The sequence below is a fragment of the Heterodontus francisci genome, chromosome 34, assembly GCF_036365525.1.
Source record: "Heterodontus francisci isolate sHetFra1 chromosome 34, sHetFra1.hap1, whole genome shotgun sequence".
NCBI classification, from domain to species: Eukaryota; Metazoa; Chordata; class Chondrichthyes; order Heterodontiformes; family Heterodontidae; genus Heterodontus; species Heterodontus francisci.
In genome coordinates, this window is record NC_090404.1 from 19,502,833 (window position 1) to 19,527,441 (window position 24,609).

The 24,609-nt window shown below is 45.2% G+C and overlaps 1 protein-coding gene across 1 annotated transcript in view; it reads left to right on the forward strand.

The window, feature by feature from the left end:
* Positions 1–10,395: 10,395 nt before the first annotated feature.
* Positions 10,396–24,609, forward strand: part of LOC137349147 (zinc finger protein ZFP2-like) — a 28,263-nt gene continuing 14,049 nt past the window's right edge. The window contains exon 1 of the mRNA XM_068014548.1: positions 10,396–11,576. Coding sequence (XP_067870649.1) covers positions 10,410–11,576 — 1,167 coding nt within the window. The 5' untranslated portion in view covers positions 10,396–10,409. The remainder of the gene's footprint in view (positions 11,577–24,609) is intronic.

Consider the following 24,609-nt stretch of genomic DNA (forward strand, 5'->3'; position numbering starts at 1 on the left):
TAATCACATCCAGGACTGAACCATGTTCATTCTGACAGTTAAGCAGAGATCTGCATGTATACAACACCTTCCACTACCTCAGGATATGCCAAAGCGCTTTACAGCCAATGAAGTATGATTGAAGTGTACTCACTGTTGTAGACATAGCTGCATGGTGACATAGATTGGGACATGAATATTGACGCGTCCATGACATTTAGGAAACAGGAAGCTAGGAAAAGGTGGAGGGGTGGATCTGTTAATTAATGATAGTGGTAGCACAATAGAGAGGGTTGACCTAAGTTCAGGAAACCAGGATGTAGAAGTGGTTTGGGTAGAGATGAGAAAGGCAAGAAGTTGTTTGTGGGAGTGGTGTACAGGCCCCCTAACAATAACCAAATGGTAGGACAGAGAATAAAGGAAGTAAGAATGGGTGCTTTTCAGAAAGATACAGCGATAATCATGGGGGATTTTAAGCTACCTATAGATTGGAAAAATCAGATGACAAAGGTGACCTAGATGAGTTCATAGAATGTTTTCGGGATAGGTTCTTAGAACAGCACAACCAGAGCCAACCAGAGAGCAGGCTTCAGAACAACCAAGGCAGCAGTGATCATAATGTGATTGAATTTTACATACAGTTTGAGGGAGAGAATACTGGGTATAAGACTAGTATTTTAAACTTAAATAAGGGCAATTATGAAGGTATGAAAGCAGAGTTAGCAAAAGTCACCTGGCAAATTAGGTTAAAGTATAGGTCAATAGAGATGCAGTGGCAGACATTTATGGGGATATTTCAGAATACACATAATACATGCATTCCAATGAGAAAGAGAAATTCCAAGGGGAGGATCCACCATCTGTGGTTAACTAAAAAGTTAAAGATCATATCAAAGTTAAAGAAAAAGCATAATATTGCGCAAAGATGGGTGGCAGGTCAGAAGATTGGACAGAATATAAAAAGCAGCAAAGAACGACTAAAGGATTAATACGGAGGGAAAAATTGGAGTACCAAAGAAAGCTGGCGAGAAGTACAAGGACAAATGGTAAGAGTTTCTATAGCTATTTTAAAAAGAAAAGCGTTAACAAAGTGAGCGTTGGTCCTATAAAAAGTGAGTCTGTGGAATTAGTAAGGGAAAATAAGGAGATGGCAGATGAATTGAACAGGTATTTTGCATTGGTCTTCACCATACAGCATACAAGTAACATCCCAGAAATAGTTGTAAGTCAGGAAATGGAAGGCAGGGAGGAACTCAGGAAAATTACAATCAACAGTGAAGTGGTACTGAGCAAATTGTTGGAGCTGCGGGCTGACAAGTCCCCGGGTCCTGATGGACTTCATCCTAGGGTCTTAAAAGAAGTGGCTAGTGAGATAGTGGATGCGTTAGTTTTGATTTTCCAAAATTCCCTAGATTCGGGGAAGGTTCCATTAGTCTGGAAAATAGCGAATGTAACTCCTTTATTCAAAAAGGGAGAAAGACAGAAAACAGGAAATGACAGGCCAGTTAGCTTAACATCTATCTTAGGGAAAATGTTAGAAGCTGTTATTAAAGATGTTATAGCCGGGCATTTAGAAAAGTTCAAGCTATTCAGGCAGAGTCAACATGGTTTTGCGAAAGGGAAATCATGTCTAACCAATTTATTGGAGTTCTTTGAAGAAGTAACATGCGCTGTGGTTAAAGGGGAACTAGTGGATGTACTGTACTTAGATTTCCAGAAGTCCTTTGTTAAGGTACCACATCAAAGGTTATTGCAGAAAATAAAAGCTCATAGTCTAGGGGGTAACATTTTGGCCTGGATATTAGATTGGATGGCTAACGGGAAACGGAGAGTAAGCATAAATGGGTCATTTTCTGGTTGACAAGATGTAACAAGTGGTGTACCACAGGGATCAGTGCTGGAGCCTCAACTTCTTACAATCTAGATAAATGACTTCAATGAAGGGGCCGAAGGTATGGTTGCTAAATTTGCTGATGACACAAAGATAGGTAGGAAAGTAACTTATGAAGAGGACATAAGGAGGCTACAAAGAGATATAGATAGGTTAAGTGAGTGGGTAAAGATCTGGCAAATGGAGTAGAATGCAGGAAAATGTGAAATTGTCCATTTTGGTAGGAGGAATAAAAAAGCAGATTATCTAACTGGTGGGAGATTGCAGAGCTGAGATGCAGAGGGATCTGGGTGTCCTAGTGCTTGAATCACAAAAGGTTAGTATACAGGTACAGCACGTAATTAGGAAAGCTAATAGAATTTTATCAATTATTGTGAGGGAATTGAATACAAAAGTAGAGAGGTTATGCTTCAGCTATACAGGGCATTGGTGAGACCACATCAGGAGCAATGTGTACAGTATTGATCTCCTTATTTAAGGAAGGATGTAAATGCTTTGGAAGCAGTTCAAAGAAGGTTTACGAGACAAATAGCTGGAATGGATGGCTTGTCTTATGAGGAAGGGTTGGACAGACTAGGCTTGTTATCCCCTGGAGTTTAGAAAAGTAAGAGGTGACTTGATTGAAACATATAAGATTCTGAGGGGTCTTGACAGGGTGGATGTGGAAAGGATGTTTCCCCTTGTGGGAGAATATAGAACTAGGGGTCACTGTTTAAAAATAAGGGGTCGCCCATTTAAGACAGAGATGAGGAGAAATTGTTTCTCTCAGAGGGTCGTGAGTCTTTGGAATTCTCTTCCTCAAAAGGTGGTGGAAGCAGAGTCTTTGAATATTTTTAAGGCAGAGGTAGATAGATTCTTGATAAGCAAGCGGGTGAAAGGTTATTGGGGGTAGGCGGGAGTTGAGGTGACAGTCAGATCAGCCATGATCCTATTCAATGGTGGAACAGGCTCAAGGAGCTTAGTGACTTACTTCACTTAATTTGTATGTAATGTAGGAAACAGGGGAGCCAATTGCACACAGCAAGCTCTCTCGAATGGAACTTGAACCCACAATCTTCTGATTCAGAGGTGACAACAATACCAACTGAGCCACAGTCACGGTTCATTTCTGTTGATGTGAACTGGTGTTAGGATCACTGGACCTTGTAACATGATTATGTCTTACATAAAAGGTTACCAGGAGGGAAAAGATCAAAGCGTGTTTTCTGAAGAACAGCACTAACACCTGAAGAACAATGGGTTTCACCCTCCCAGACTTTTGGATTGTAAAACAAGGAGTCAGCCATTGAGAACATGTAAATGAACCGGCAGGTGGTAACACCTGGGGGCAGTGGAAAGGCCGAGTAGCTTTGTGAAACTAGACTTCTGGTCTTTGTATTTTGGAGAAGAAAAATCAACTATTGAATTCTAGGACCAGATAAATTTAACCGACTTTCTGGAGAATAACAGGCTGTAAGGAATGAACCATCACATTGTGGCCTCAAGCAGGCTTTAAGAAGAGACTCCATCGGGGTGAGGCCTCAAGGGAAGCTGTAAGAGAAGGCACCCAGCAGGGGCAGCTGGAGAGAGAGAGCGACAGAGAGCGCCTGCTCTCTGAAGGTATACAGTGAAAGGCTGTGGAAACCTGAACTTTTTTTTTTGAGAGTCGAAGTTTGCGGAGGAGTAAAGGGCCCCACAGGATCACTGGAAACCACATTATCCACCGATGTCCAGGTCAGAAGTGCTTGGAGAAGTGAAGGAAGGAAAATATTGTTTTTGAAAAGTCTGGGAGATCCAGCACATTGCAACTAGGAGGAATTTGGGTCTTTTAACCGCAAAGGATTTTGTCATCAAAAAGGACTGTAACGTATCAGTGTGGTGTGAGATATTCAAGTATTGAATAAGTTAAGAAAATACTTTTGATTGTAATTTGGGGTGTCAGCTATTTACAAAGTGCTGTTTAGTTAATTGGGGATTTCTTTTAGTTGTTATAATGAGATAAAACGTGAAATCTTGTGTAATTTGTTAAATTGGTCTGGGGCTTCATATCTCGTACTTTTAATGTAATGGCATTAAGCTGGATACCTCTTTTTCAGCAGGCACAGACACAATGGGCTGAATGGCCTCCTGTACTGTAAATTTGCTATCTTTCTATTGAGAGTTGGAGCTTTTTTCTGCTGATATTAATAACATTGTGATTTGATTATTCACATCAACAGATACAAGCACCAACTGTCAGATGGGAAACATAGAAAATTGATGGCACAGAAGGCCATTCAGCCCATCATATATGCAGCCTAATCCCACTTTCCAGCTCTTGGTCTGTAGCCCTGTAGGTTACGGCTCCTCAATTGGTGTGGGTTTTCTCCGGGTGCTCCGATTTCCTCCCACAAGCCAAAAGACCTGCAGGTTGGTAGGTAAATTGGCCATTATAAATGGCCCCGAGTATAGGTAGGTGGTAGGGAAATATAGGGACAGGTGGGGATGTGGTAGGAATATGGGATTAGTGTAGGATTAGTATAAATGGGTGGTTGATGGTCGGCACAGACTCGGTGGGCCAAAGGGCCTGTTTCAGTGCTGTATCTCTAAAAGTAAAAAAACTAAAATTGCATATCCAAGTACTTTTTAAATGTGATGAGGGTTTCTGCCTCTATCACCCTTTCAGACAGTGAGTTCCAAACACCAACCCCCCAACCCTCTGGGTGAAAAGATTTCTCAACTGTCTTCCAATCCTTCTGCCAATTACTGTAAATCTATGTCCCCCAGTTATTGACCTCTCTGATAACGGAAATAGGTCCTTCCCATCCACTCTTTCTCAGCTCCTCATAATTTCAGCCTCCTCTCTTCCAAAGAAAACAACCCTAACCTAACCAATCTTTCCTCACAGCTAAAATTCTCCAATCCAGCCAACATCCTTGTAAATCTCCTCTGTACTCTCTAATGCAATCACATCTTTCCTGTAATGCGGTGACCAGAACTGCACACAGTACTCCAGCTGTGGTCTAACCAGTGTTTTATACAGTTATATATATCCTATGCCTCAGCCAATAAAAGCAAACATCACGTCTGCCTTCTTAACCACCTTATCTACCTGTCCAGCCACCTTCAGGGATCTGCGGACATGCACTCCAAGGCCTCTCGGTTCCTCTACAATTCTCAGTATCCCACCATTTATTGTGCATTCTCTTGCTTTGTTTGCCCTCCCCAAATGCATTACCTCACACTGCTCCGGATTGAATTCCATTTGCCATTTTCTGCCTACCTGACCAGTCCATTGATATCTTCCTGCAGTCTGCAGCTTTCTTCCTGTCAACAACATGACCACTTTTTGTCTCATCTGCAAACATCTTAATCATGTACCCTACATTTAAGTCGAAAGCATTGATACATGCAGTAAAAACTTTGTTATCTGGCACTTTACCAACTGGAAAGCTCTATTATCTGGAATTTCCAAAAGCTTCTGAGCTTGTGTCTCAATGCTGAGTTTTCCCCGAGTGCAGCCGACTGTTCTGGTCATTACTGTACTGTAGTTAGTGAAGCTGCCGATTGTCATCTTAGTGGTGCTGCTGGCAGTCCATCTTGTCACTGTGCTTATGCAGTATCAGGACTTATCTCCCCATCCACCCAGTATGGCATCCAATAAAACATTGACAGAAAGTGGAAAAGGGTTGTGTTGATGCTACACCAGAAAATAGACATTTGCAGGTGTTTTGAAAATGGTGAAAATCGTAATGTGTTGATGAATGAATATAATGTTAGTTCATCAACCATATACAACATCAGGGGTCAAAAGGACCAGTTGTTGAAATTCTTTTCTGGTTCTGAAACTAATAAAACACCGCAGAATGACAGAAAAGCTACAGCACAGAAGGAGGCCATTCAGCCCGTCGTGTCTGTGCCGGCCAAAAAAAACTAGCCAATCTAATTCCACCTTCCAGCACCTGGTCCATAGCCATACTCTACATCAACCTAAATTAGAGCAGCTACAGTGTGTTGTATGAATAGTTTTTGTTGAAATGCTCCCGAGGATGCCCCAGTCTCAGGCCCAATGCTCATTGCAAAGACAAAAGGCTTTCAGAAGCAAATGGAATTGACTGAACCATGTGCATTTTCCCATGGACAGCTTTCTTGCTTTAAACGGCGGCATGGCATTAGAAGACTGGATGTAACCGATGAACAAAAATCAGCTGACCATGAGGCTGCAGAAAAGTATTGTGATTTATTCAACAAATTAATTGCTAAACATGATCTATCCCCAGAAGAAATTTATAGCACAGATAAAACAGGCCTATTTTGGCACTGTTGTCTAACTCTACCCGAACTGGTGCAAGTGGCCAAGGTGTAGAATTCAAAAGCAGAGATGTAATGCTGGGAATCTATAGAACGCTGGTCAGGCCAGAGCTGGAGTATTGTGTACAGTTCTGGTCACCACATTACAGAAAGGACATAATTGCTCTGGAGAGAGTTCAGAGGAGATTTACAAGAATGTTGCCAGGGCTCGAAAGTTTCATCTATGAGGAAAGATTGGATAGGCTAGGGTTGTTTTCCTTACAGCAGAGGGGTGACTTAATTGAGGTGTACAAAATTATGAGGGGCCTAGATAGGACAGGAAGGACTTGTTTCCCCTAGCGGAGAGGTCAATTACCGGGGGCACAGACTTAAGTTGATTGGATTAATGGGGACATGAGGAAAAACTTTTTCACCCAGAGGGTGGTGAGTGTCTGGAAGTTGCCACCAGAATGGTGGTTGAGGCAGAAACCCTCAATTCTTTTGAAAGGTACCTGGACATGTAGCTGAAGTGTTGTAACCTACAAGGCTATGGACCAGGTGCTGGAAAGTGGGATTAGATTGGGTGGCTAGTTTTTTCGGCCGGCACAGACACGGCAGGCTGAATGGCCTCCTTCTGTGCCATCATTTTTCTCTTGTTCGAAGTGAATCCAGTGCTGCAGGTTTTAAGCAAACTAAAGACAGAGTAACTGTGTTTGCATGAGCTAATGCCATAGTTGAATTTGCAGTGTGGAAATCCTCCCCTTCCAAGCCCCTGTAAAAGGAGTTTACAAAAGCCATCAGTCAGTTCAGGATAGAAATTTTTATCATTTTCTCTTCCTGCTTCCTAGCCCAGGATCACCACACATGGACTCTGCTGCATATTGCCCTGAGGAGAGGCTACATAGTGTAACACTCACAGCAACCTACAAACCACCTACATTTCCAGGTAGGGAGACAAGAGTTTAGAAACAGTCACCAACACAACTCCAGTAAAACATCCCAGGAGAAAAAGGGGAAGCAGTGTGTGTGCCTGACTTGACCCCAGGCCTGTTACTCAAACTCCTCCAGTCTACAGCTCAGCCTAGCAACTTGAGGCTGCCTGCACCTTGAGTCAGCCCTGCCCAGGTGTGACACAGTCCAAGGGAAGTCTTAATAACTGAGCTAAGTTTCCTTTAAAGTTTTGGGCTTTGATCTTACAGTTTATTAATCTTCAGTTCCTCCAAAACAGCTGGAAATCTGGAGGCTGTTAACTGGGCCTGTTACCCGGAGAAAGCTCCACAGTTGCAAACGTGGTAGCTGGAGGTTATTAAATGGGTTTACGGCCTACACTATGTGGTTTTCAAGTTTCCCCCCACCCAACCCAACCCAACCCAACCCAACCCTGTCCCCATTTCTGCTGTTGATAGATGTTCCTTGACCTGTTCTGACCCTTTTCGGCTCCATTCACATATGCCCCCTGACCAGTCTCCATATCTCCTCCATTTTCAGATGCTCCCAGCCCAGTCCCCATTTCTCCTCCATTTACAGAAGCTCCCGGACCAGTCCCCATTTCTCCTTCAATAAAAGCAAAATACTGCAGATGTTGGAAATCTGAAATAAAAACAAGAAATGCTGGAGGTACTCAGCAGGTCTGGCAGCATCTGTGGAAAGAAGCAGAGTTAACGTTTCGGGTTAGTGACCCTTCTGCTTCAGTTCCGAAGAAGGGTCACTGACCCGAAACGTTAACTCTGCTTCTTTCCACGGATGCTGCCAGACCTGCTGAGTACCTCCAGCATTTGTTTTTATTTCCCATTTCTCCTTCATTTAGAGACACTCCGAGTAGTCCCCATTTCTCCTTCAGAGACATTCCCTGAATAGTCCACATTTCTCCTTCATTTAGAGACCATCCCTGACCAGTCCCCATTTCTCTTCCATTTACAGATGCTCCTCGACCAGGCCTCATTTCTCCTTCATTTAGAGACTCTCCCTGACCAGTCTCCATTTCTCCTCCATTTAGAGACGCCCCCTGACCAGTCTCCATTGCTCCTCCATTTAAAGACGCTCCCTGATCAGTCTCCAGTTCTCCTCCATTTAGAGACGCTCCCTGACCAGTCTCCATTTCTCCTCCATTCAGAGACGCTCCCTGACCAGTCTCCATTTCTCCTCCATTTAGAGACGCTCCCTGCCTCTCCTGGATTTTGGGACAGTCTCTGCTCTTTGTTGAGATTCGGGCCGGAGGGAAGCGGTGGAAGCCACGGCTGGGGGTTGATCTTGTTGTTTGTTGTGATCTCACTGTTTAGATTGTCTCCTGACTCCACACTCAGTGTGTCTGCAGCCTGCGAGCCCCGGGCTTTATTAACCCGCCTCCCTCTCACCTGCTGGAACCGCGCAGTCTCTGCCTCAGACCCCGCCTGTAGCGCATGCTCAGCTCACACCACCCGCCCGGCTGATTGACGGCAACTCGGACCAATAGGAAGAGCGGGGGCGGAGCTGGAAGACAGAGCGCGTGATGAACCCACTAACCAAACAGAGCGATTGAGGGGCGGGGCTCGCGGCAATAGCCATCTTGGTATTGGCTCGGAGCAGCCGTCAATCAGCCGGACATTGTGAGCTGCCAGGTCAGAGGTCGCTGGCGAGAGCGTCAAGTGCGCAGGTGCGGTACCGGTGATCGTGATGGAGAATCGCTTTTAACTTCGCATCTGTAGTCGGTAAGTGGGGAGGCAGCTGCGGGGCTTCTCCCGGTGACAGGCCCGGGGTTAACGGCCGCCAGATTTCCAGCTCTTTTGGGGGAATTAAAGATTAATAAAGTGTAACATCAAAGGAGAAAACTTTAAAGGAAACTGAGCTCAGTTATAAAGGGGCCTGGGGGAGGGGAGGGAGGGAGGAACCATTTGGGACACAGCACAGGGCAGGAGGTCCCCCCTCCCTGGTTCCACAAAGACTCCCCTTGGACTGGGCCACACCTGGGCAGGGCTGGCTCAAGGTGCAGGAAGCTGATAGGCTGAGCTGTGGACTGGGAGGAGTTGGGGGGTTTGACTGACAGGCCTGGGGAGGGGGATATCAGGGCAGGTACACACACTGCTCCCCCTTTTCCTCCTGGGATGTTTTACTGGAGTCGTGTTGCTGAGTTTTTCTAAACTCTGTCTCCCTATCCCGGTAATGTAGGTGGATTGTAGGTTGCTGTGAGTGCTAGACTATATTGTCTCTCCTCAATCTTCCTCCTTCTCCCTGACCGGCAGCATTTTCTCCTTTTATTTCAAATTTCCACCATCTGCAGTATTTTGCTTTTGTTTTATTGCAGTCGTTCACAGAACTGAGTCAAGGGGGTGGCGCAATGGTTAGCACCGCAGCCTCACAGCTCCAGTGACCCGGGTTCTATTCTGGGTACTGCCTGTGCGGAGTTTGCAAGTTCTCCCTGTGACCGCGTGGGTTTTCGCGGGGTGCTCCGGTTTCCTCCCACTGCCAAAGACTTGCAGGCGATAGGTAAATTGGCCATTGTAAATTGCCCCTCGTGTAGGTAGGTGGTAGGGAATATGGGATTAATGTAGGGTTAGTTTTAATGGGTGGTTCTTGGTCGGCACAGACTCGGTGGGCCGAAGGGCCTGTTTGAGTGCTGTATCTCTAAATAAATAAATAAACACAAACGGACCAATTGAGTTGGTTTGTATCGCAGCGGGTGTTGGATGTGGAAATCAGTCCCTGACCTGTGTAGGTTTTTTTTGTTGCAGGAGTGGAGATGGAGGAGAAGCTGCTGAGTTTAACCCCGAGTACTTTTGAGCCCAGTCGGGTACAACAGTTTCCAATGTGAGACTGTCAAGGGAGGTAGATTTGGAGAGGAATGTGCAGCAGGGCGCATGCACGACCATCCTGGGCCAGGAAGCAGGAGGGGAGAATGTTGTGAATTTCTATCCTGACTGACAGTGATGACTTTTGTAAAATCCTTTTACAGTGAATAAGAATGGGACGATATGCAAACGGGAATATCAGGCCAAAAATCATGTCAATATCTAACAGTCAGTCGATTCATCAGGACCTGAACGTCATTGGTTTTTGAATGTGGAATGAGAAATGTTTGTCAATTCTGACTGTGCGAAAATATTTGAAACATCAGTGTGACTGGAAACACACCGAGACACACACGCCCGAGTGATAGCATTCCAGTGCACTGACTGTGGAAAGAGCTTTAATCAGTTATACAGCCTGAAAACACATTGCAGCATTCACAGTGGGGAGTAACCGTGCACTTGTTCTGTGTGTAGACAAGGCTTCAACTGAGCATTCCAACCTGGAGAGTCACAAGGACACCTACAGCATGGAGAAAACTTGGAAATGTGGGGACTGTGGGAAGGGATTCAACGACCTGGTTGAGCTAGAAACTCATCAACACAGTCACACTGGGGCAAGACCATTTAAATGTTGTGACTGTGAGAAGAGCTTTAAAAGAGCGAGAGATCTGCAGAGACACCAATGCATTCACACTGGGAAGAAGCCGTTCACCTGCCGAGAATGTGGGAAGGGATACACTCAGTCATCCAACCTTCTGATACACCAGTGTGTTCATACTGGGGAGAGGCCGTTTAAATGTTCTGACTGTGAGAGGAACTTTAAAAGCATGAGGGATCTACAAACACACCAACACACTCACACTGGGGAGATGCCGTTCACCTGCTCTGTGTGTGGGAAGGGATTCACTCAGTCATCCCACCTGCTGACACACCAGCGAATTCACACTGGGGAGAGGCCGTTCACCTGCTCCGTGTGTGGGAAGAGATTCACTCAGTTAGCCCACCTCAATGAACACCAATTTGTTCACACTGATAACCGACCTTTTCAATGTGTTGACTGTGAGAAGAGATTTAAAAGTAACAAAGATTTACTGAAACACTGCCGCACTCATGCTGGGGAGAGGCCGTTCATCTGCTCTGAGTGTGGGAAGGGATTTGCTCAGTCATCAGGCCTACTGACGCACCAGCAACTTCACACTGGGGAGAGGCCATTCAGCTGCTCTGTGTGTGGGAAGGGATTCACTCAGTCATCCATCCTTCTGACACACCAGCGAGTTCACACTGGGGAGAGGCCATTCAGCTGCTCTGAGTGTGGGAAGGGATTCACTCAGTTGTCCCACCTTCTGACACACCAGCGACTTCACACTGGGGAGAGGCCATTCAGCTGCTCTGAGTGTGGGAAACGATTCACTCAGTCATCGCATCTGCTGAGTCACCAGCTTGTTCACACTGGGGAGAGGCCATTTGCATGTTCTGACTGTGAGAAGAGATTTAAAAATGCACAAGACTTGCAGAGGCACCAGAGAGTTCACACCGGGGAGAGGCCATTCACCTGCTCCGTGTGTGGGAAGGGATTCACTCAGTCATCCCACCTTCTGAAACACCAGCGAGTTCACACCGGGGAGAGGCCATTCACCTGCTCCGTGTGTGAGAAGGGATTCACTCAGTCATCCCACCTCAGTCAACACCAATTTGTTCACACTGATAACCGACCTTCTCAATGTTCTGACTGAGAAGAAATTTAAAAGTAACGGGGATTTACTGAATCACCAGTCATGCTGGGGAGAGGCCATTCAGCTGCACTGAGTGTGGGAATGGATCCGTTCTGTCAACAGGCCTACTGACACACCAGCGAGTTCACACTGGGGAGAGGCCGTTCATTTGCTCTGAGTGTGGGAAGGGATTCAGTCAATCATCCATCCTGCTGACACGTTAGAGAGTTCACATATAACATCAGGGGTCAGATACTGCTGCTGGGAGAATATCTTTTAAAAGGTGTGAAACTGGTAAGTGCTGATGTTCTGAGATACTTGGGGTTACCTGCACAAGGAACGCACAAAGTTAACATGCAGTTGCAGCAGGCTATCAAGAAGGCAAGTGTCATATTTGCCTTTATTGCAAAGAAGTCTTACTAAAATTGTACAGGGCTTTGGTGAGACAGCACATGGAATACTGTGTGCAGTTTTGCTCTCCACATTTAAGAAAGGATATACTTGCACTGGAGGCTGTGCAGCAAAGATTTATTAATTGGTACCTGGGATGAGAGACTGAGTAAATTGGGCCTATATTCTCTGGAGTTTAGAAGAATGAGAGGCGATCTAATTGAGACATACAAGATTTTGAAAGGGCTTAATAGGGTAGAAGCTGAGAGATTGTTCCCACTGGTCAGGGAATCTAGTACACAGGAACACAGTCTCAAGATAAGGGGTCAATCATTCAGGACTGAGTTGAGGAGAATTATGGTCTCGCATAGAATCAAGGGATATGGGGAGTGGGCAGGAAAGTGGAATTGAAGCCATGATCATATTGAATGGCAGAGCAGGCTCGATGGGCCGTGTGGTCTACTCCTGCTCCTATTTCTTGTGTCTTGTGTTATTGCTGCTGTTAATCACATCCAGAACTGAACCATGACTGGAAGCCTGTTTCCAGTGGGGTTCCACAATGCTCAGTACCAGGTCCCTGCTTTTTGTGGTGCATGTCAATGATTTGGACTTAAATGTAAGGGGCATAATTAAGAAGCTTGCAGATGAGACAAAAATTGACCATGTAGTTGACAGTGAGGAAGAAAGCTGTAGATTGCAGGAAGATATCAATGGATTAGTCAGGTGGGCAGAAAGTGGCAAATGGAGTTTAATATGGAGAAGTGTGAGGGAATGAACTTGGAGTTGGCAAACAAAGCAGGAGAATACACAGTAAATGGTCGGATTCTGAGAAGTGTAGAGGAACAGAGGGACCTTGGAGTGCATGTCCACAAATTCCTGAAGGAGGCTGGACAAGTCGATAAGGTGGTTAAGAAGGCGGACGCGAAGCTTGCTTTTATTGGCCGAGGCATAGGATATAAGAGCTGGGAGGTTATGCTGGAACTGTATAAAACACTAGTTAGGCCACAACTGGAATACTGTGTGCAGTTCTGGTCACCGCATCACAGGAAGGATGTGATTGCATTAGAGAGAGTACAGAGGAGATTTACAAGGATGTTGCCAGGATTGGAGAATTTTAGCTGTGAGGAAAGATTGGTTCGGCTAGGGTTGTTTTCTTTGAAACAGAGGAGGCTGAGGTGTATAAAATTGTGAGGATCTGAGATAGAGTGGGTAGGAAGGAGCTGTTTCCATTATCAGAGAGGTCAATAACCAGGGACATAGATTTAAAGTAAATGGCAGAAGGATTGGAAGACAGTTGAGAAATCTTTTTACCCAGAGGGTTGGGGGGTTTGGTGTCTGGAACTCACTGTCTGAAAGGGTGATCGAGGCAGAAACCCTCATCACATTTAAAAAGTACTTGGATATGCAATTGAGGAGCCGTAACCTACGAGGCTACAGACCAAGAGCTGGAAAGTGGGATTAAACTGGATAACTCTTAATGGTCAGTGTGGACATGATGGGCTGAATGGCCTCTTTCTGTGACATAACTTTTCTATGTTTCTATTCTGAAAGTTGGGGTTTGTTTCTGCTGATGTGAATAATCCCTATAACTTGGCTGGAGTTTAATATTCTGGATAAATGTGAATTAAATCAGCTTTGTTTTAAACACACTGTTGTAGATTTTTGTCTTTCCCACCTGAGTGTTTAGCATCACCTGGCTGGAGCTCAGAAAGGACAATCTGGGGGGAGGATCGTACAGCAGGAACAGAACTTCAGCCTGAACACAGTCCTTCAGGATCACACTGAGAGGGACAAACGGCACTTTGGTCTTTCTCGTCTCTCTTCACTGACAGCAAAGTCCCCGTGTGGGTTAATCCTGAGGCCTGTAAGAAATGTGTACGTCTTAGTGCATTTTCATAGCTTATTTTCATGAATAGCTTTGTAATACTCTTTCTGCAAGAAACTAGTGTCCAGGCTAGACTGCAAAGCATGATGAATAGGTTTGTCTGAAATAGGTCAATGTCTGGTTGTTTAATGCTGAATTGACATTTGGAGAGTCTAGAAAACATGTCTTTCCGCACTTGTATAAGGGCAAGGATTTTTTCAAAAAGGTCAACGAGCCTAGTCATTAAAAACTGCAAAGGTGCAATAATAGAGCTATCACAGAAAAAGGGGAACTTTAGGTATCTGACAAGGGTTAACAACAGGAAAGCATCTGTGAGGGTCTGTGTGCTCAGCCATCATGAGACTAGGAGCAAACAATGATGTAGTTTTAACCAATCATATTGACTGAATTAGATCATGGCTTAATATGGCAAGACAGAGACCCCCTAAGAGGGATAAAAAGAAGAGAGTTTGGGACCTCAGTAGCACATTTAGAGAGGAGTTAACAGAACATGGTTGGCATACTTCGAAGGAGAAGGTAGACGACAGTCAAGAGTACACGGCAAGCGAAGGAAGAGAGAAGTCTGTTCCCCAGCAAGCTCAGAAGCAAGAACCAGTGCTGAGTGTTGCTGTATATCTATTGCGTTAACTATTAACTTTGTAATCTTGATTAAGCCTAATAAACTTTCTGACTTGCTCACAGAACTTGAGGCTGTACCTTGTAGGTGTATCCTGGTCAAAAATCCCAAGGTGAGGCAGGTTGGGAATCCTCTGTCTCACCTCTATCCAGGTAACATCTACCCGAAACTTACAAATGTGTCCCAGCCACACTCTTCCATGGTTCTGAGCACCTGGGCATGAGACAGAAGGCTCCTTTACAACTGTGTTTAGAGTCGGGAAGAACAGTGAATGCTGGAAACGTGCTGTCAAATCAGAGACTGTGATCTGTTCCTGACTGAAACTGAAATAACAGGTTTCAGTTTCCAGTCTGAAAGTGACTGTGCTAATTATTCTACAAAACTTCAATGTGTTTGTGTGACAGTCCTGAGTCGACCATTTTAAGGCAAATGTTAACTCATTTAAAATATTCCTGTTTAAAATAAATTGGTTAAAGTCTGCATTAAAATAGCAGATGGAGGAGTTCGCGGGAGCCTGTTAACTGCTGGTACAATTATACAACAGATATTTGATCTCCAGGTAAAGAAAGACCTGCAGTGTGTTTCCAGGAATTCCCTGTTTTATTGATGTGAGTGTTAGACACCAGGATAACTAAAAATACACAATTTGGCGTATCTGAGGTTGTACTCATAACAGTTACTCTGGGATCGCTGCTATGGTGAAACTCCACCACTGAGCCTGCTGAAGGTTGTAGACTCAGGGAGTGGGGCCTCCAGGAGTGGACTGTAAGAAAGCTGGGTTTCTGTATCCTCACAGATGCATTACTAAGGATTCCTCTGGTTCCTCACGAAGAAACCGCCTGGGGTTTTACCTGTCAGTGTAGCTCTGGGAGTGAATGATAAAAGCAAAATACTGCGGATGCTGGAAATCTGAAATAAAAACAAAGTGCTGGAAGTACTCAGCAGGTCTGGCAGCATCTGTGGAGAGAGAAGCAGAGTTAACGTTTCAGATCAGTGACCCTTCTTCAGAACTGGCAGATACAAGAAATGTAAAAGATTTTAAGCAAGTAAAGCGGGGGTGGTGCAAGCAATAACAAAAGAGAAGGTGTTGATAGGACAAGGTCACAGAGTAGCTGACCAGAAGGTCAGGGAGCAGAAGCAAACAATATGTTAATGGTGTGCTGAAAGACAAAGCATTAGTACAGATAGGGTGTTAATGGACTGCAATCTGAACAGCCACAAGCAAAAACATGAAAAGAAAAACAGTGAAAAAGACTGAGCAGCCACAGTAACTGTCTTACATTGAACCCAGTTTGGAACAAGATGGATTCAGTTTCCAGGAGAATAGGGACAAATATCACCCACAATTGAGGGAGACAAAAGCAGCCATTAGAGAAGCTGAGAGATCTTTGCAAAAGAAGATGGTGCATCATTGTGGTAATAGTAGTGAAATCTTTTCCAGCTACGTCGGGAATCAGAGACATAGTAACATAGAGTTACACACAATTACATCGTGTATGTGGTCACAGTGGTTAGCATAGATTTTTGGTTGAAGGACCCCTTTTCAAATGGAATAGAAATCACAGACCCCACCCTACATAAACTATACTATAAACTCCTTGTACATTTACATTACTGAATGTAAAGTTCATCAGTGTCCTGTTAAAGGGACTTGCAGGAAAGTTTACCAGGGCTGTCCGATATAATGAACATTGATGTGATTGGTGATGTGAAAACCTTCATCTTCCCTTGAGCTGAAAGGTAACCCGACAGGAAATATCCACTGAGTCTCATTGTAAAATTAATTCAATAATGAAAATGTTACATTTGAGTTTAATTCAGCTTTCTCTCACCTCCCAGTGGGTCTGTCCTGTCCTGTCACTGCTGGGTCAGGCCCTGTCCAGTTCCACCAGCCCCGATAACATGGGCCATCTCGACATCCATGTGTGAGAAAGACAATCCCAGATCTGATTTGCTCCAAATTAAATTTCATGTTTAATTGAAGGGCCTCGTTTCACTCGTAGGCATTGAGGGGAGCGGGGCGGTTTTTCTCCTGAGGTGAACATTATCGTTAAAATGACAACACACACTGTGTCCACCCATCATTCTCCCAGATGCACCATCACTTCACAGTCAGGATCATGTGTCTATGGAGAGGAGGTTGTTGTCCTGTCTAGACCACCCTGAATACACTTGCTCCATAACTGTCAGGAATAGAAGGTCCCGGGATTGTGAGAGTCTCAGGGCATCAGTCTCAGTGATCCTGTAAAATAGGGGAACACGTGAGTGGGAGGAGGCCATTCAGCCCCTCGAGACTGTTCCACCATTCAATTACATCATGACTGATCTGTATCTAAGCTACATTTACCCAGTTTGGATCCATATCCCTGAATAACTTGACATGATAAAAATAAATCAATCTCAAGTTTTAACATTCACTTTGTGTCTCTCATGGTCAGTCTCTCACTCCTTCTCTCTCCCTCTTTCTCATTGTCTCTGTCTTTCACTCTGTCTTGCTATCTCACTCACTTTCTGTCTCTCTGTCTCTTTCTGGCTACCTTGCTCGGTCTCATTTTCTATTCCACTGACATTGATTCTCCACCTCAGACACAGAGTAGCTCCCACTCCAAGGTCAACACAACACCCAAGATGAACCCAGGACTGTGACCTCATACAGAACACAATTGGACCAATGTTCCCAGTCATTTCCAATCAGGGTCTGTGAAGCTGACAGTGGATAAGAACAACAGTAACCAGAGTGGAAGGAAATCGGACTCATCCTGGTGTGAGTCAGCTGCTGACTTAAAGACCCACTGATCTTCCATTTGTGTGATATCACCGTCTCTTTACTGTATTAGGAAAAGGCTGATGTGAGTGCAGCAGAAATGCTGATTTATCCATAAATGTACAAAATTGCCACAATATAAATCCCAATTTAATTTTAAATGTGAATTAAATGATTTGAAATAATTGCCTACAGGTTTAGCTGTGGGTTTATAATGTCTCATCAACCTAAAGGCGCTTGTTAGTGAATTAACATTTAAAACCAGGTTTGCAGGCGTGATGTTCTATTCACACATCGAAACACACTAAGTCCAGTAGCTGAAAGTGATGAACAGACTAGGTTTTGGGTTTAGTGATCCCGGGTATGTTACCAATACCTTCCCTGGATACCAAAGTTAGGAGAGATCCTCTGGAAGGGATGGGGAGCTGGGACTTGTCCACGAGAGTAACTGAAGGTATAAGAACTGAAATAATCTAGAGTTCGAAAGGAGAAAATGGAGCAGTCGGTAACAGGACATCAATCAGTCTCCTCTCCTCCTGGGGAAATTAAGGACCTGACAAAGTGTGTGTTTTTGAAACAATAATGATTCATTTGACACATATTAAACTCCAGCCCAGGTATAGAGTTAATAATAGCAGGACAATTAAACACTGACTATCAGAATGAACATGGTTCAGTCCTGGATGTGATTAACAGCAGAATCCACCCAGTCAGTATGTTGTGAACCTGTTGGCAAAGGAGTGTTTATTCAACACTTGCCTGGATGAGTGCAACTGCAACAACATTCAGGAAGCTCGAAATCATCCAGGACAAAGCAGCCCGCTTGATCACCCCATCCACGATTTTAAACATTCACTCCCTCCACCACCAGAACACAGTAGCAGCGTGTGAACCATCTCCAAGATTCACTGTAGCAACTTGCCAAGGCTCCTTCAACAGCACCTTCCAAACCCATGATCTCTACCAGCGAGAAGGACAAGAGCAGCTGATGCATAGGAACACCTTTCTTTCTTTTGGGCCTCCTTATCTCGAGAGACAATGGATACGCGCCTGGAGGTGGTCAGTGGTTTGTGAAGCAGCGCCTGGAGTGGCTATAAAGGCCAATTCTGGAGTGACAGGCTCTTCCACAGGTGCTGCAGAGAAATTTGTTTGTTGGGGCTGTTGCACAGTTGGCTCTCCCCTTGCGCCTCTGTCTTTTTTCCTGCCAACTACTAAGTCTCTTCGACTCGCCACAATTTAGCCCTGTCTTTATGGCTGCCCGCCAGCTCTGGCGAATGCTGGCAACTGACTCCCACGACTTGTGATCAATGTCACACGATTTCATGTCGCGTTTGCAGACGTCTTTATAACGGAGACATGGACGGCCGGTGGGTCTGATACCAGTGGCGAGCTCGCTGTACAATGTGTCTTTGGGGATCCTGCCATCTTCCATGCGGCTCACATGGCCAAGCCATCTCAAGCGCCGCTGACTCAGTAGTGTGTATAAGCTGGGGGTGTTGGCCGCTTCAAGGACTTCTGTGTTGGAGATATAGTCCTGCCACCTGATGCCAAGTATTCTCCGAAGGCAGCGAAGATGGAATGAATTGAATGGTGGAACACCACCACCTACAAATTCCCCCTCCAAGCCACACACCATCCTGACTTGGAGCTACATTGCCATTCCTTCACTGACACTGGGTTAAAATCCTGGAACTCCCTTCTGAACAGCACAGTGGGTGGACTGCAATGGTTCAACAAGGTGACTCACCACCTCTGTCTCAAAGGCAATTAGGAATGGACAATAAATACTGGCTTTGTGAGTGATTCCACATCCCAATGGAATCAACAGTGAGTACGCGTTTGTAGTCAGTGAGGTGAACGAACAAGTGAATCCCTTCCCACACACAGAGCAGGTGAATGACCTCTCCCCAGTGTGAATACATTGGTGTTCAGTGAGGCTGGATAACTGACTGAACCTCTTCCCACGCTGAGAGCAGCTGAACAGCTTCTCCCCCAGTGTGAACTCGCTGGTGTGACATGAGGTTGGATAAATGGATGAACCCTTTCCCACACACGGAGCAGGTGAATGTCCCCAGTGTGACTGCGCCAGTGTGTTTCCAGGTGGGATGGGTAATTGAATCCCTTCTCACAGTCCCCACATTTTCACAGTTTCTCCGTGGTGCGGGTGTCCTTGTGTCTCTTTCCAGCACTTTCTGTTTTTATTTCAGATTTCCAGCATCCGCAGTATTTTACTTTTATTTAAGATCTGGGCTCAGCCCCGCCCACTCGGCGCCACAGGCCCCACCCCTCATAAACTCCGATTGGTTGGAGGACCAACTTCCAGCTCAGTCCTCCAGCCCCTCCCTGCTCTTCCTTATTGGTCCAGAGATGCCATCAATCAGCCGGGCATTGTGAGCTGCCAGTTTAGAGGTGTGGAGGGAGCGGGTTAATAAACCCTGGAAGGAGCGGCTCCCGGGATCATCCTGTCCGGAAAGCGCAAAGTAAGCGGGAAACTCCGGGACAAACAGCAAGAGCTGGGAACTCTCAGGGAGCGTCTGTAAATGGAGGAGAAATGGGGACTGGTCAGGGAGCGTCTGTAAATGAAAAGTATGAAACAGTGAGAAGGATGGTACCAGCTCTCTGGGGGATATTGACAGACTGGTGCAATGGGCAGACAACATGGCAGATGAAATTTAATGCAGAAAATTGTAAAGTAATGGCTACAAGAGCAGGTCAGAGGCTAGGAATCCTGCGGTGAGTAACTCACCTCCTGACTCCCCAAACCCTGTCCACCATCTACAAGGCACAGGTCAGGAGTGTGATTGAATAGTCTCCACTTGTTTGGATGGGTGCAGCTCCAACAACACTCAAGAAGCTTGATACCATCCAGGACAAACCAGCCCACTTGATTGTCACCCCATCCACAAACATTCACTCCCTCCACCACCGACGCACAGTGGCAGCAGTGTGTTACCATCTACAAGATGCAATGCACCAAGGCTCCTTAGACAGCACCTTCCAAACCCGCAACCTCTACCAACTAGAAGGACAAGGGCAGCAGATGCATGGGAACACCACCACCTGCAAGTTCCCCTCCAAGTCACACACCATCCTGACTTGGAACTATATCGCCGTTCCTCCACTGTCGCCGGGTCAAAATCCTGGAACTTCCTTCCTAACAGCACTGTGGGTGTACCTACCCCAAATGGACTGCAGCGGTTCTTGAAGGCAGCTCATCACCACCTTCTCAAGGGCAATTAGGGATGGGCAATAAATGCTGGCCTGGCCAGTGATGCTCACATGCCATAAATGAACAAAAGTAAAAAATTTTGAAGGAAGAATGACAGACGAAATAGTACAATTTAAAACAGAGTGTACAATCAGAGAAACCTGAGGGTACAAGTACACAAATCTTTGAAGGTGGCAGCACGCATTAATAAAGCCGTGTATAAATAGACCAGATCCTTGCTTTATAAATAGAAGCCGAGAGCAAGGAGGCTCTGCTGAACCTTGAGAATCACTGGTTAGATCTCAGAGTATTGTGTCCAGTTCTGGGCACCAGACCTTAGAAAAGAATCAAGGCCTTGGAGAGGGTGCAAAGGCGATTTACTAGAATTATATCAGGGATGAGGGGTTTCAGTTCTCTGGAGAAGCTGGGATTGTTCTCCTGAGAGCAGAGAAGGTTAAGGGGCGATTTAATAGACGTGTTCAAAATGATGAGGGGTTTTCATTGAGTAGAGAGGGAGACACTGTTTCCACTGGCAGGAGGGTCAGTAACCAAAGGACAGAGATTTAAAATAATTGACCAATAAAGCCAGTGGGAGGAGGTGAGGAGAAATGTTTTTAGACAGCGAGTTGTTCTGATCTGGAATGCACTGCCTGAAAGGGTGGAGGAAGCAGACTCAATAATAACTTTCAAAAGGAAATTGGATAAAAACTTCAGAGGGGAAATTTTCCAAGGCTATGGGAAAAGTGTAGGGGAGTGAGACTAATTGTATAGTTCTATCAGAGAGCCAGCACAGACATGATGGACCGAATGGCCTTCTTCTCTGCTGTATGATTATATGAAATGGCGATGATCAGGGAACATCTGCATAAGAAGGAGAAATGGAGAGTGGTCAATGAGAGTCCATCAACAGAACTGGGAGATGTTACAATGGACAGGTAGGGCCAGAGTGTCAGAGGAGGGGGAAAGAGCACGTACACACACAGAGAGTCAGCACCTTCAGAGGAGGAAAGAGGGGAACCAGTGAGTGTAGAACTGAACCCAGCCAGAGTCAGCACCTTCAGGGGAGGAGAGAGAGGGGAACCAGTGAGTGTAGAACTGAACCCAGTCAGAGTCAGCACCCTCAGGGGAAGAGAGAGAGGAACCAGTGAGTGTAGAACTGAACCCAGTCAGAGTCAGCACCTTCAGGGGAGGAGAGAGAGAGGAACCAGTGAGTTTAGAACTGAACCCAGTCAGAGTCAGCACCTTCAGGAGAGGAGAGAGAGAGGAACCAGTGAGTTTAGAACTGAACCCAGTCAGAGTCAGCACCTTCAGGGGAGGAGAGAGGGGAACCAGTGAGGGTCGAACTGAACCCAGTCAGATTCAGCTGTTACGCTCAGAGATGGAGCAAGGATGAAAAATGAAGTGAACTGGAGCAGTTATGACCTATAAAAAATGAACTGGTGAGTTAAACTCCGAAACATGGACACATTGCAGCAGACAAGATTGGGTAGGGGTCAGGTGACTCCCCTCCTGTAATACAAGATACTTCTGGGCTTTGGAGACCAAAACCCATCATCACATCTGGTCCAGTCCTGGGAAGACATTAAAATGGGAAACAGGCAATTCAAAACAAAGCGGCTCCTATCTTCAACAATTGAGTTATCAAAGACCCTGGCAGAGAGGGAGACTGTGGATTTAAAACCAAAATAATAGGTGTGACCTAACACCACGGTATCATGATGAGCCATCTTCAAACCCCATTTCTAACAATGGTGCACGTTCAAAGACATTGTATAAACCCTGCAGGGGAGAGTATTCTTTGGTCACATGACCAAAACCAAGCTGATAAGACTTTTTCCTTAAAGAGAGAAAGATAGAGAGGGAGACTGAAGGCCATACTTCCAGCCAGAGAAACTGTGAGGCCGACCAGTTGAGCAAAGGTGCCCTGTCTGCAAAAACAGTTTCAAACCATCTTTAAACAACTGAAGCAGAGAGAAATTGTAAGGTGACTTTGAATTCCCCACCAGTGGAAGTAAACCAGAAGTCTGAAACACTTCCGCAAGTTCAAGACTACAAACATCCAGGCCTGCACCTTTGAAAAGACTTTCCTCCTGAGATGATTCAACAGGTTTTTGCAATGGACAAAACTCTTACATCACTTGGGACTTTAAGTGCATCTTACCTTTTCCTATCTATCTATCTATCCTTATGTGTGTTTATGTGTGAGTGGGTGAAGGTTGACAACAATTCAGTTATTGTGGAAAAAATACATTGTTTTCTTCCTTTCTTTAAAACTATGAGAAAACCTGTCATTGATCTGTTTATTTGACCTTTTAAACACTCGGGGGCTGAAACACTAGTTTAACAAAAACACTATCTGTGGTCAGTCGGGAGGTGAAAAGTGGAAGCCAGTCACCCCATTTCCTACCTGTCTGTAACAGGGGACTGAGTGTAATGTATCCAGGTTTACTGATGATAGAGTTAGGTGGGAAAGTAAACAGTGAGGAGGACACAAACAGGCTGCAGAGGGATATAGACAGGTTGGGTGAGTGGGCAAGAACGTGACAGATGGAATACAATGTGGTGAAGTGTGAAGTCATCCACTTTGATAGGATTTTTTTTTAAATCACAGAATGGTGAGAGACTGAGAAATGTTTACATTCAGAGGGACCTGGAGTCCTTTTACATGAATCACAGAAAGTTAACATGCAGGTACAGCAAACAATTAGGAAGGCAAGTGGTATGTTAACTTTTGTTACAAAGGGATTGGGGTATAAGAGTAAAGAAGTCTCACTACAATTATACAGGACATTAGTAAGGCCGCACCTGGAGTACTGTGTGCAGTTTTGGTCTCCTTACCTAAGGAGAGACATACTTGCCCTTGAGGGAATGCAATGAAGGTTCACTAGTTTGGGTCCTGGGATGAGGAGATTGTTCTATTTATTCACAGAATATGGGTGTTACTGGAAAGGTCAGCATTTATTGCCCATTCCTAATTGCCCTCGAGAAGGTGGTGGTGAGCTGCCTCCTTGAATATAACTGAGTGGCTTGCTTGGCTGTTTCATAGGGCAGTTAAGAGTCAACCACTTTTCTGTGGGTCTGGAGTCACATATAGGCCAGACCGGGTCAGGACGGCAGATTTCCTTCCCTAAAGGAAATTAGTGAACTGGGTGTTTTTTTTTTCTGGTCACCATTACTGATAGCTATTCATCCCAGATTTATTTAATTGATTGAGTTTAAATCCCGAAACTTCTGTGGTAGGTTTTTAATAAGTATCTCTACATCATTAGTCTGGGCCTTGGTTTACTAGTTCAGTAACATAACCACTATGCTACAGCACCCCCACTATGCTCCATCTCCTCTTATGAGGAAAGATTGAGTAGACTAGGCCTATATTCCCTGGAGTTTAGAAGAATACGCCATGATCTGACAGAGGCATAAATTCTTAAGGGAATTGGCAGGGTAGATGCTAAGAAAATGTTTCCCCTGGCTGGGGAATCTAGAACAATAAACAGGAGGATATTGAGAGTTGTAGAAGAAGTGAGAGACCTTGGAGTGCATGTCCACAGATCCCTGAAGGTGGCAGAACAGGTAGACAGAGTGGTGAAGAAGGCATACGGAATCCTTTCCTCTATTAGTCGAGGTATAGAATATAAGAGCAGGGAGGTTATGCTGGAACTATATAAATCATTAGTTAGGCCACAACTTGACTACTGTGTGCAGTTCTGGTCACCTCATTACAGAAAGGATGTAATTGCACTAGAGAGGGTACAGAGGAGATTTACGAGGATGTTGCCAGGACTGGAAAAATGCAGCTATGAGGAAAGATTAGATAGGCTGGGGTTGTTCACCTTGGAACAAAGAAGGCTGAGGGGAGATCTGATTGAAATGTATTAAATTTTGAGGGGCCTGGATAGAGTGGATATGAAGGGTCTATTCACCTTAGTGGAGAGGTCAGTGACGAGGGGGCATAGATTTAAAGTGATTGGTAGAAAGATTAGAGGGGAGATGAGCAAAAACATTTTCACCCAGAGGGTGGTGGGGGTCTGGAACTCACTGCCTGAAAGGGTAGTTGAGGCAGAGACCCTCATCTCATTCAAAAGGAGTCTGGATATGCAGTGCAAGTGCCCTATCTGCAGGGCTATGGAGCAAATGCTGGAAGATGGGATTAGA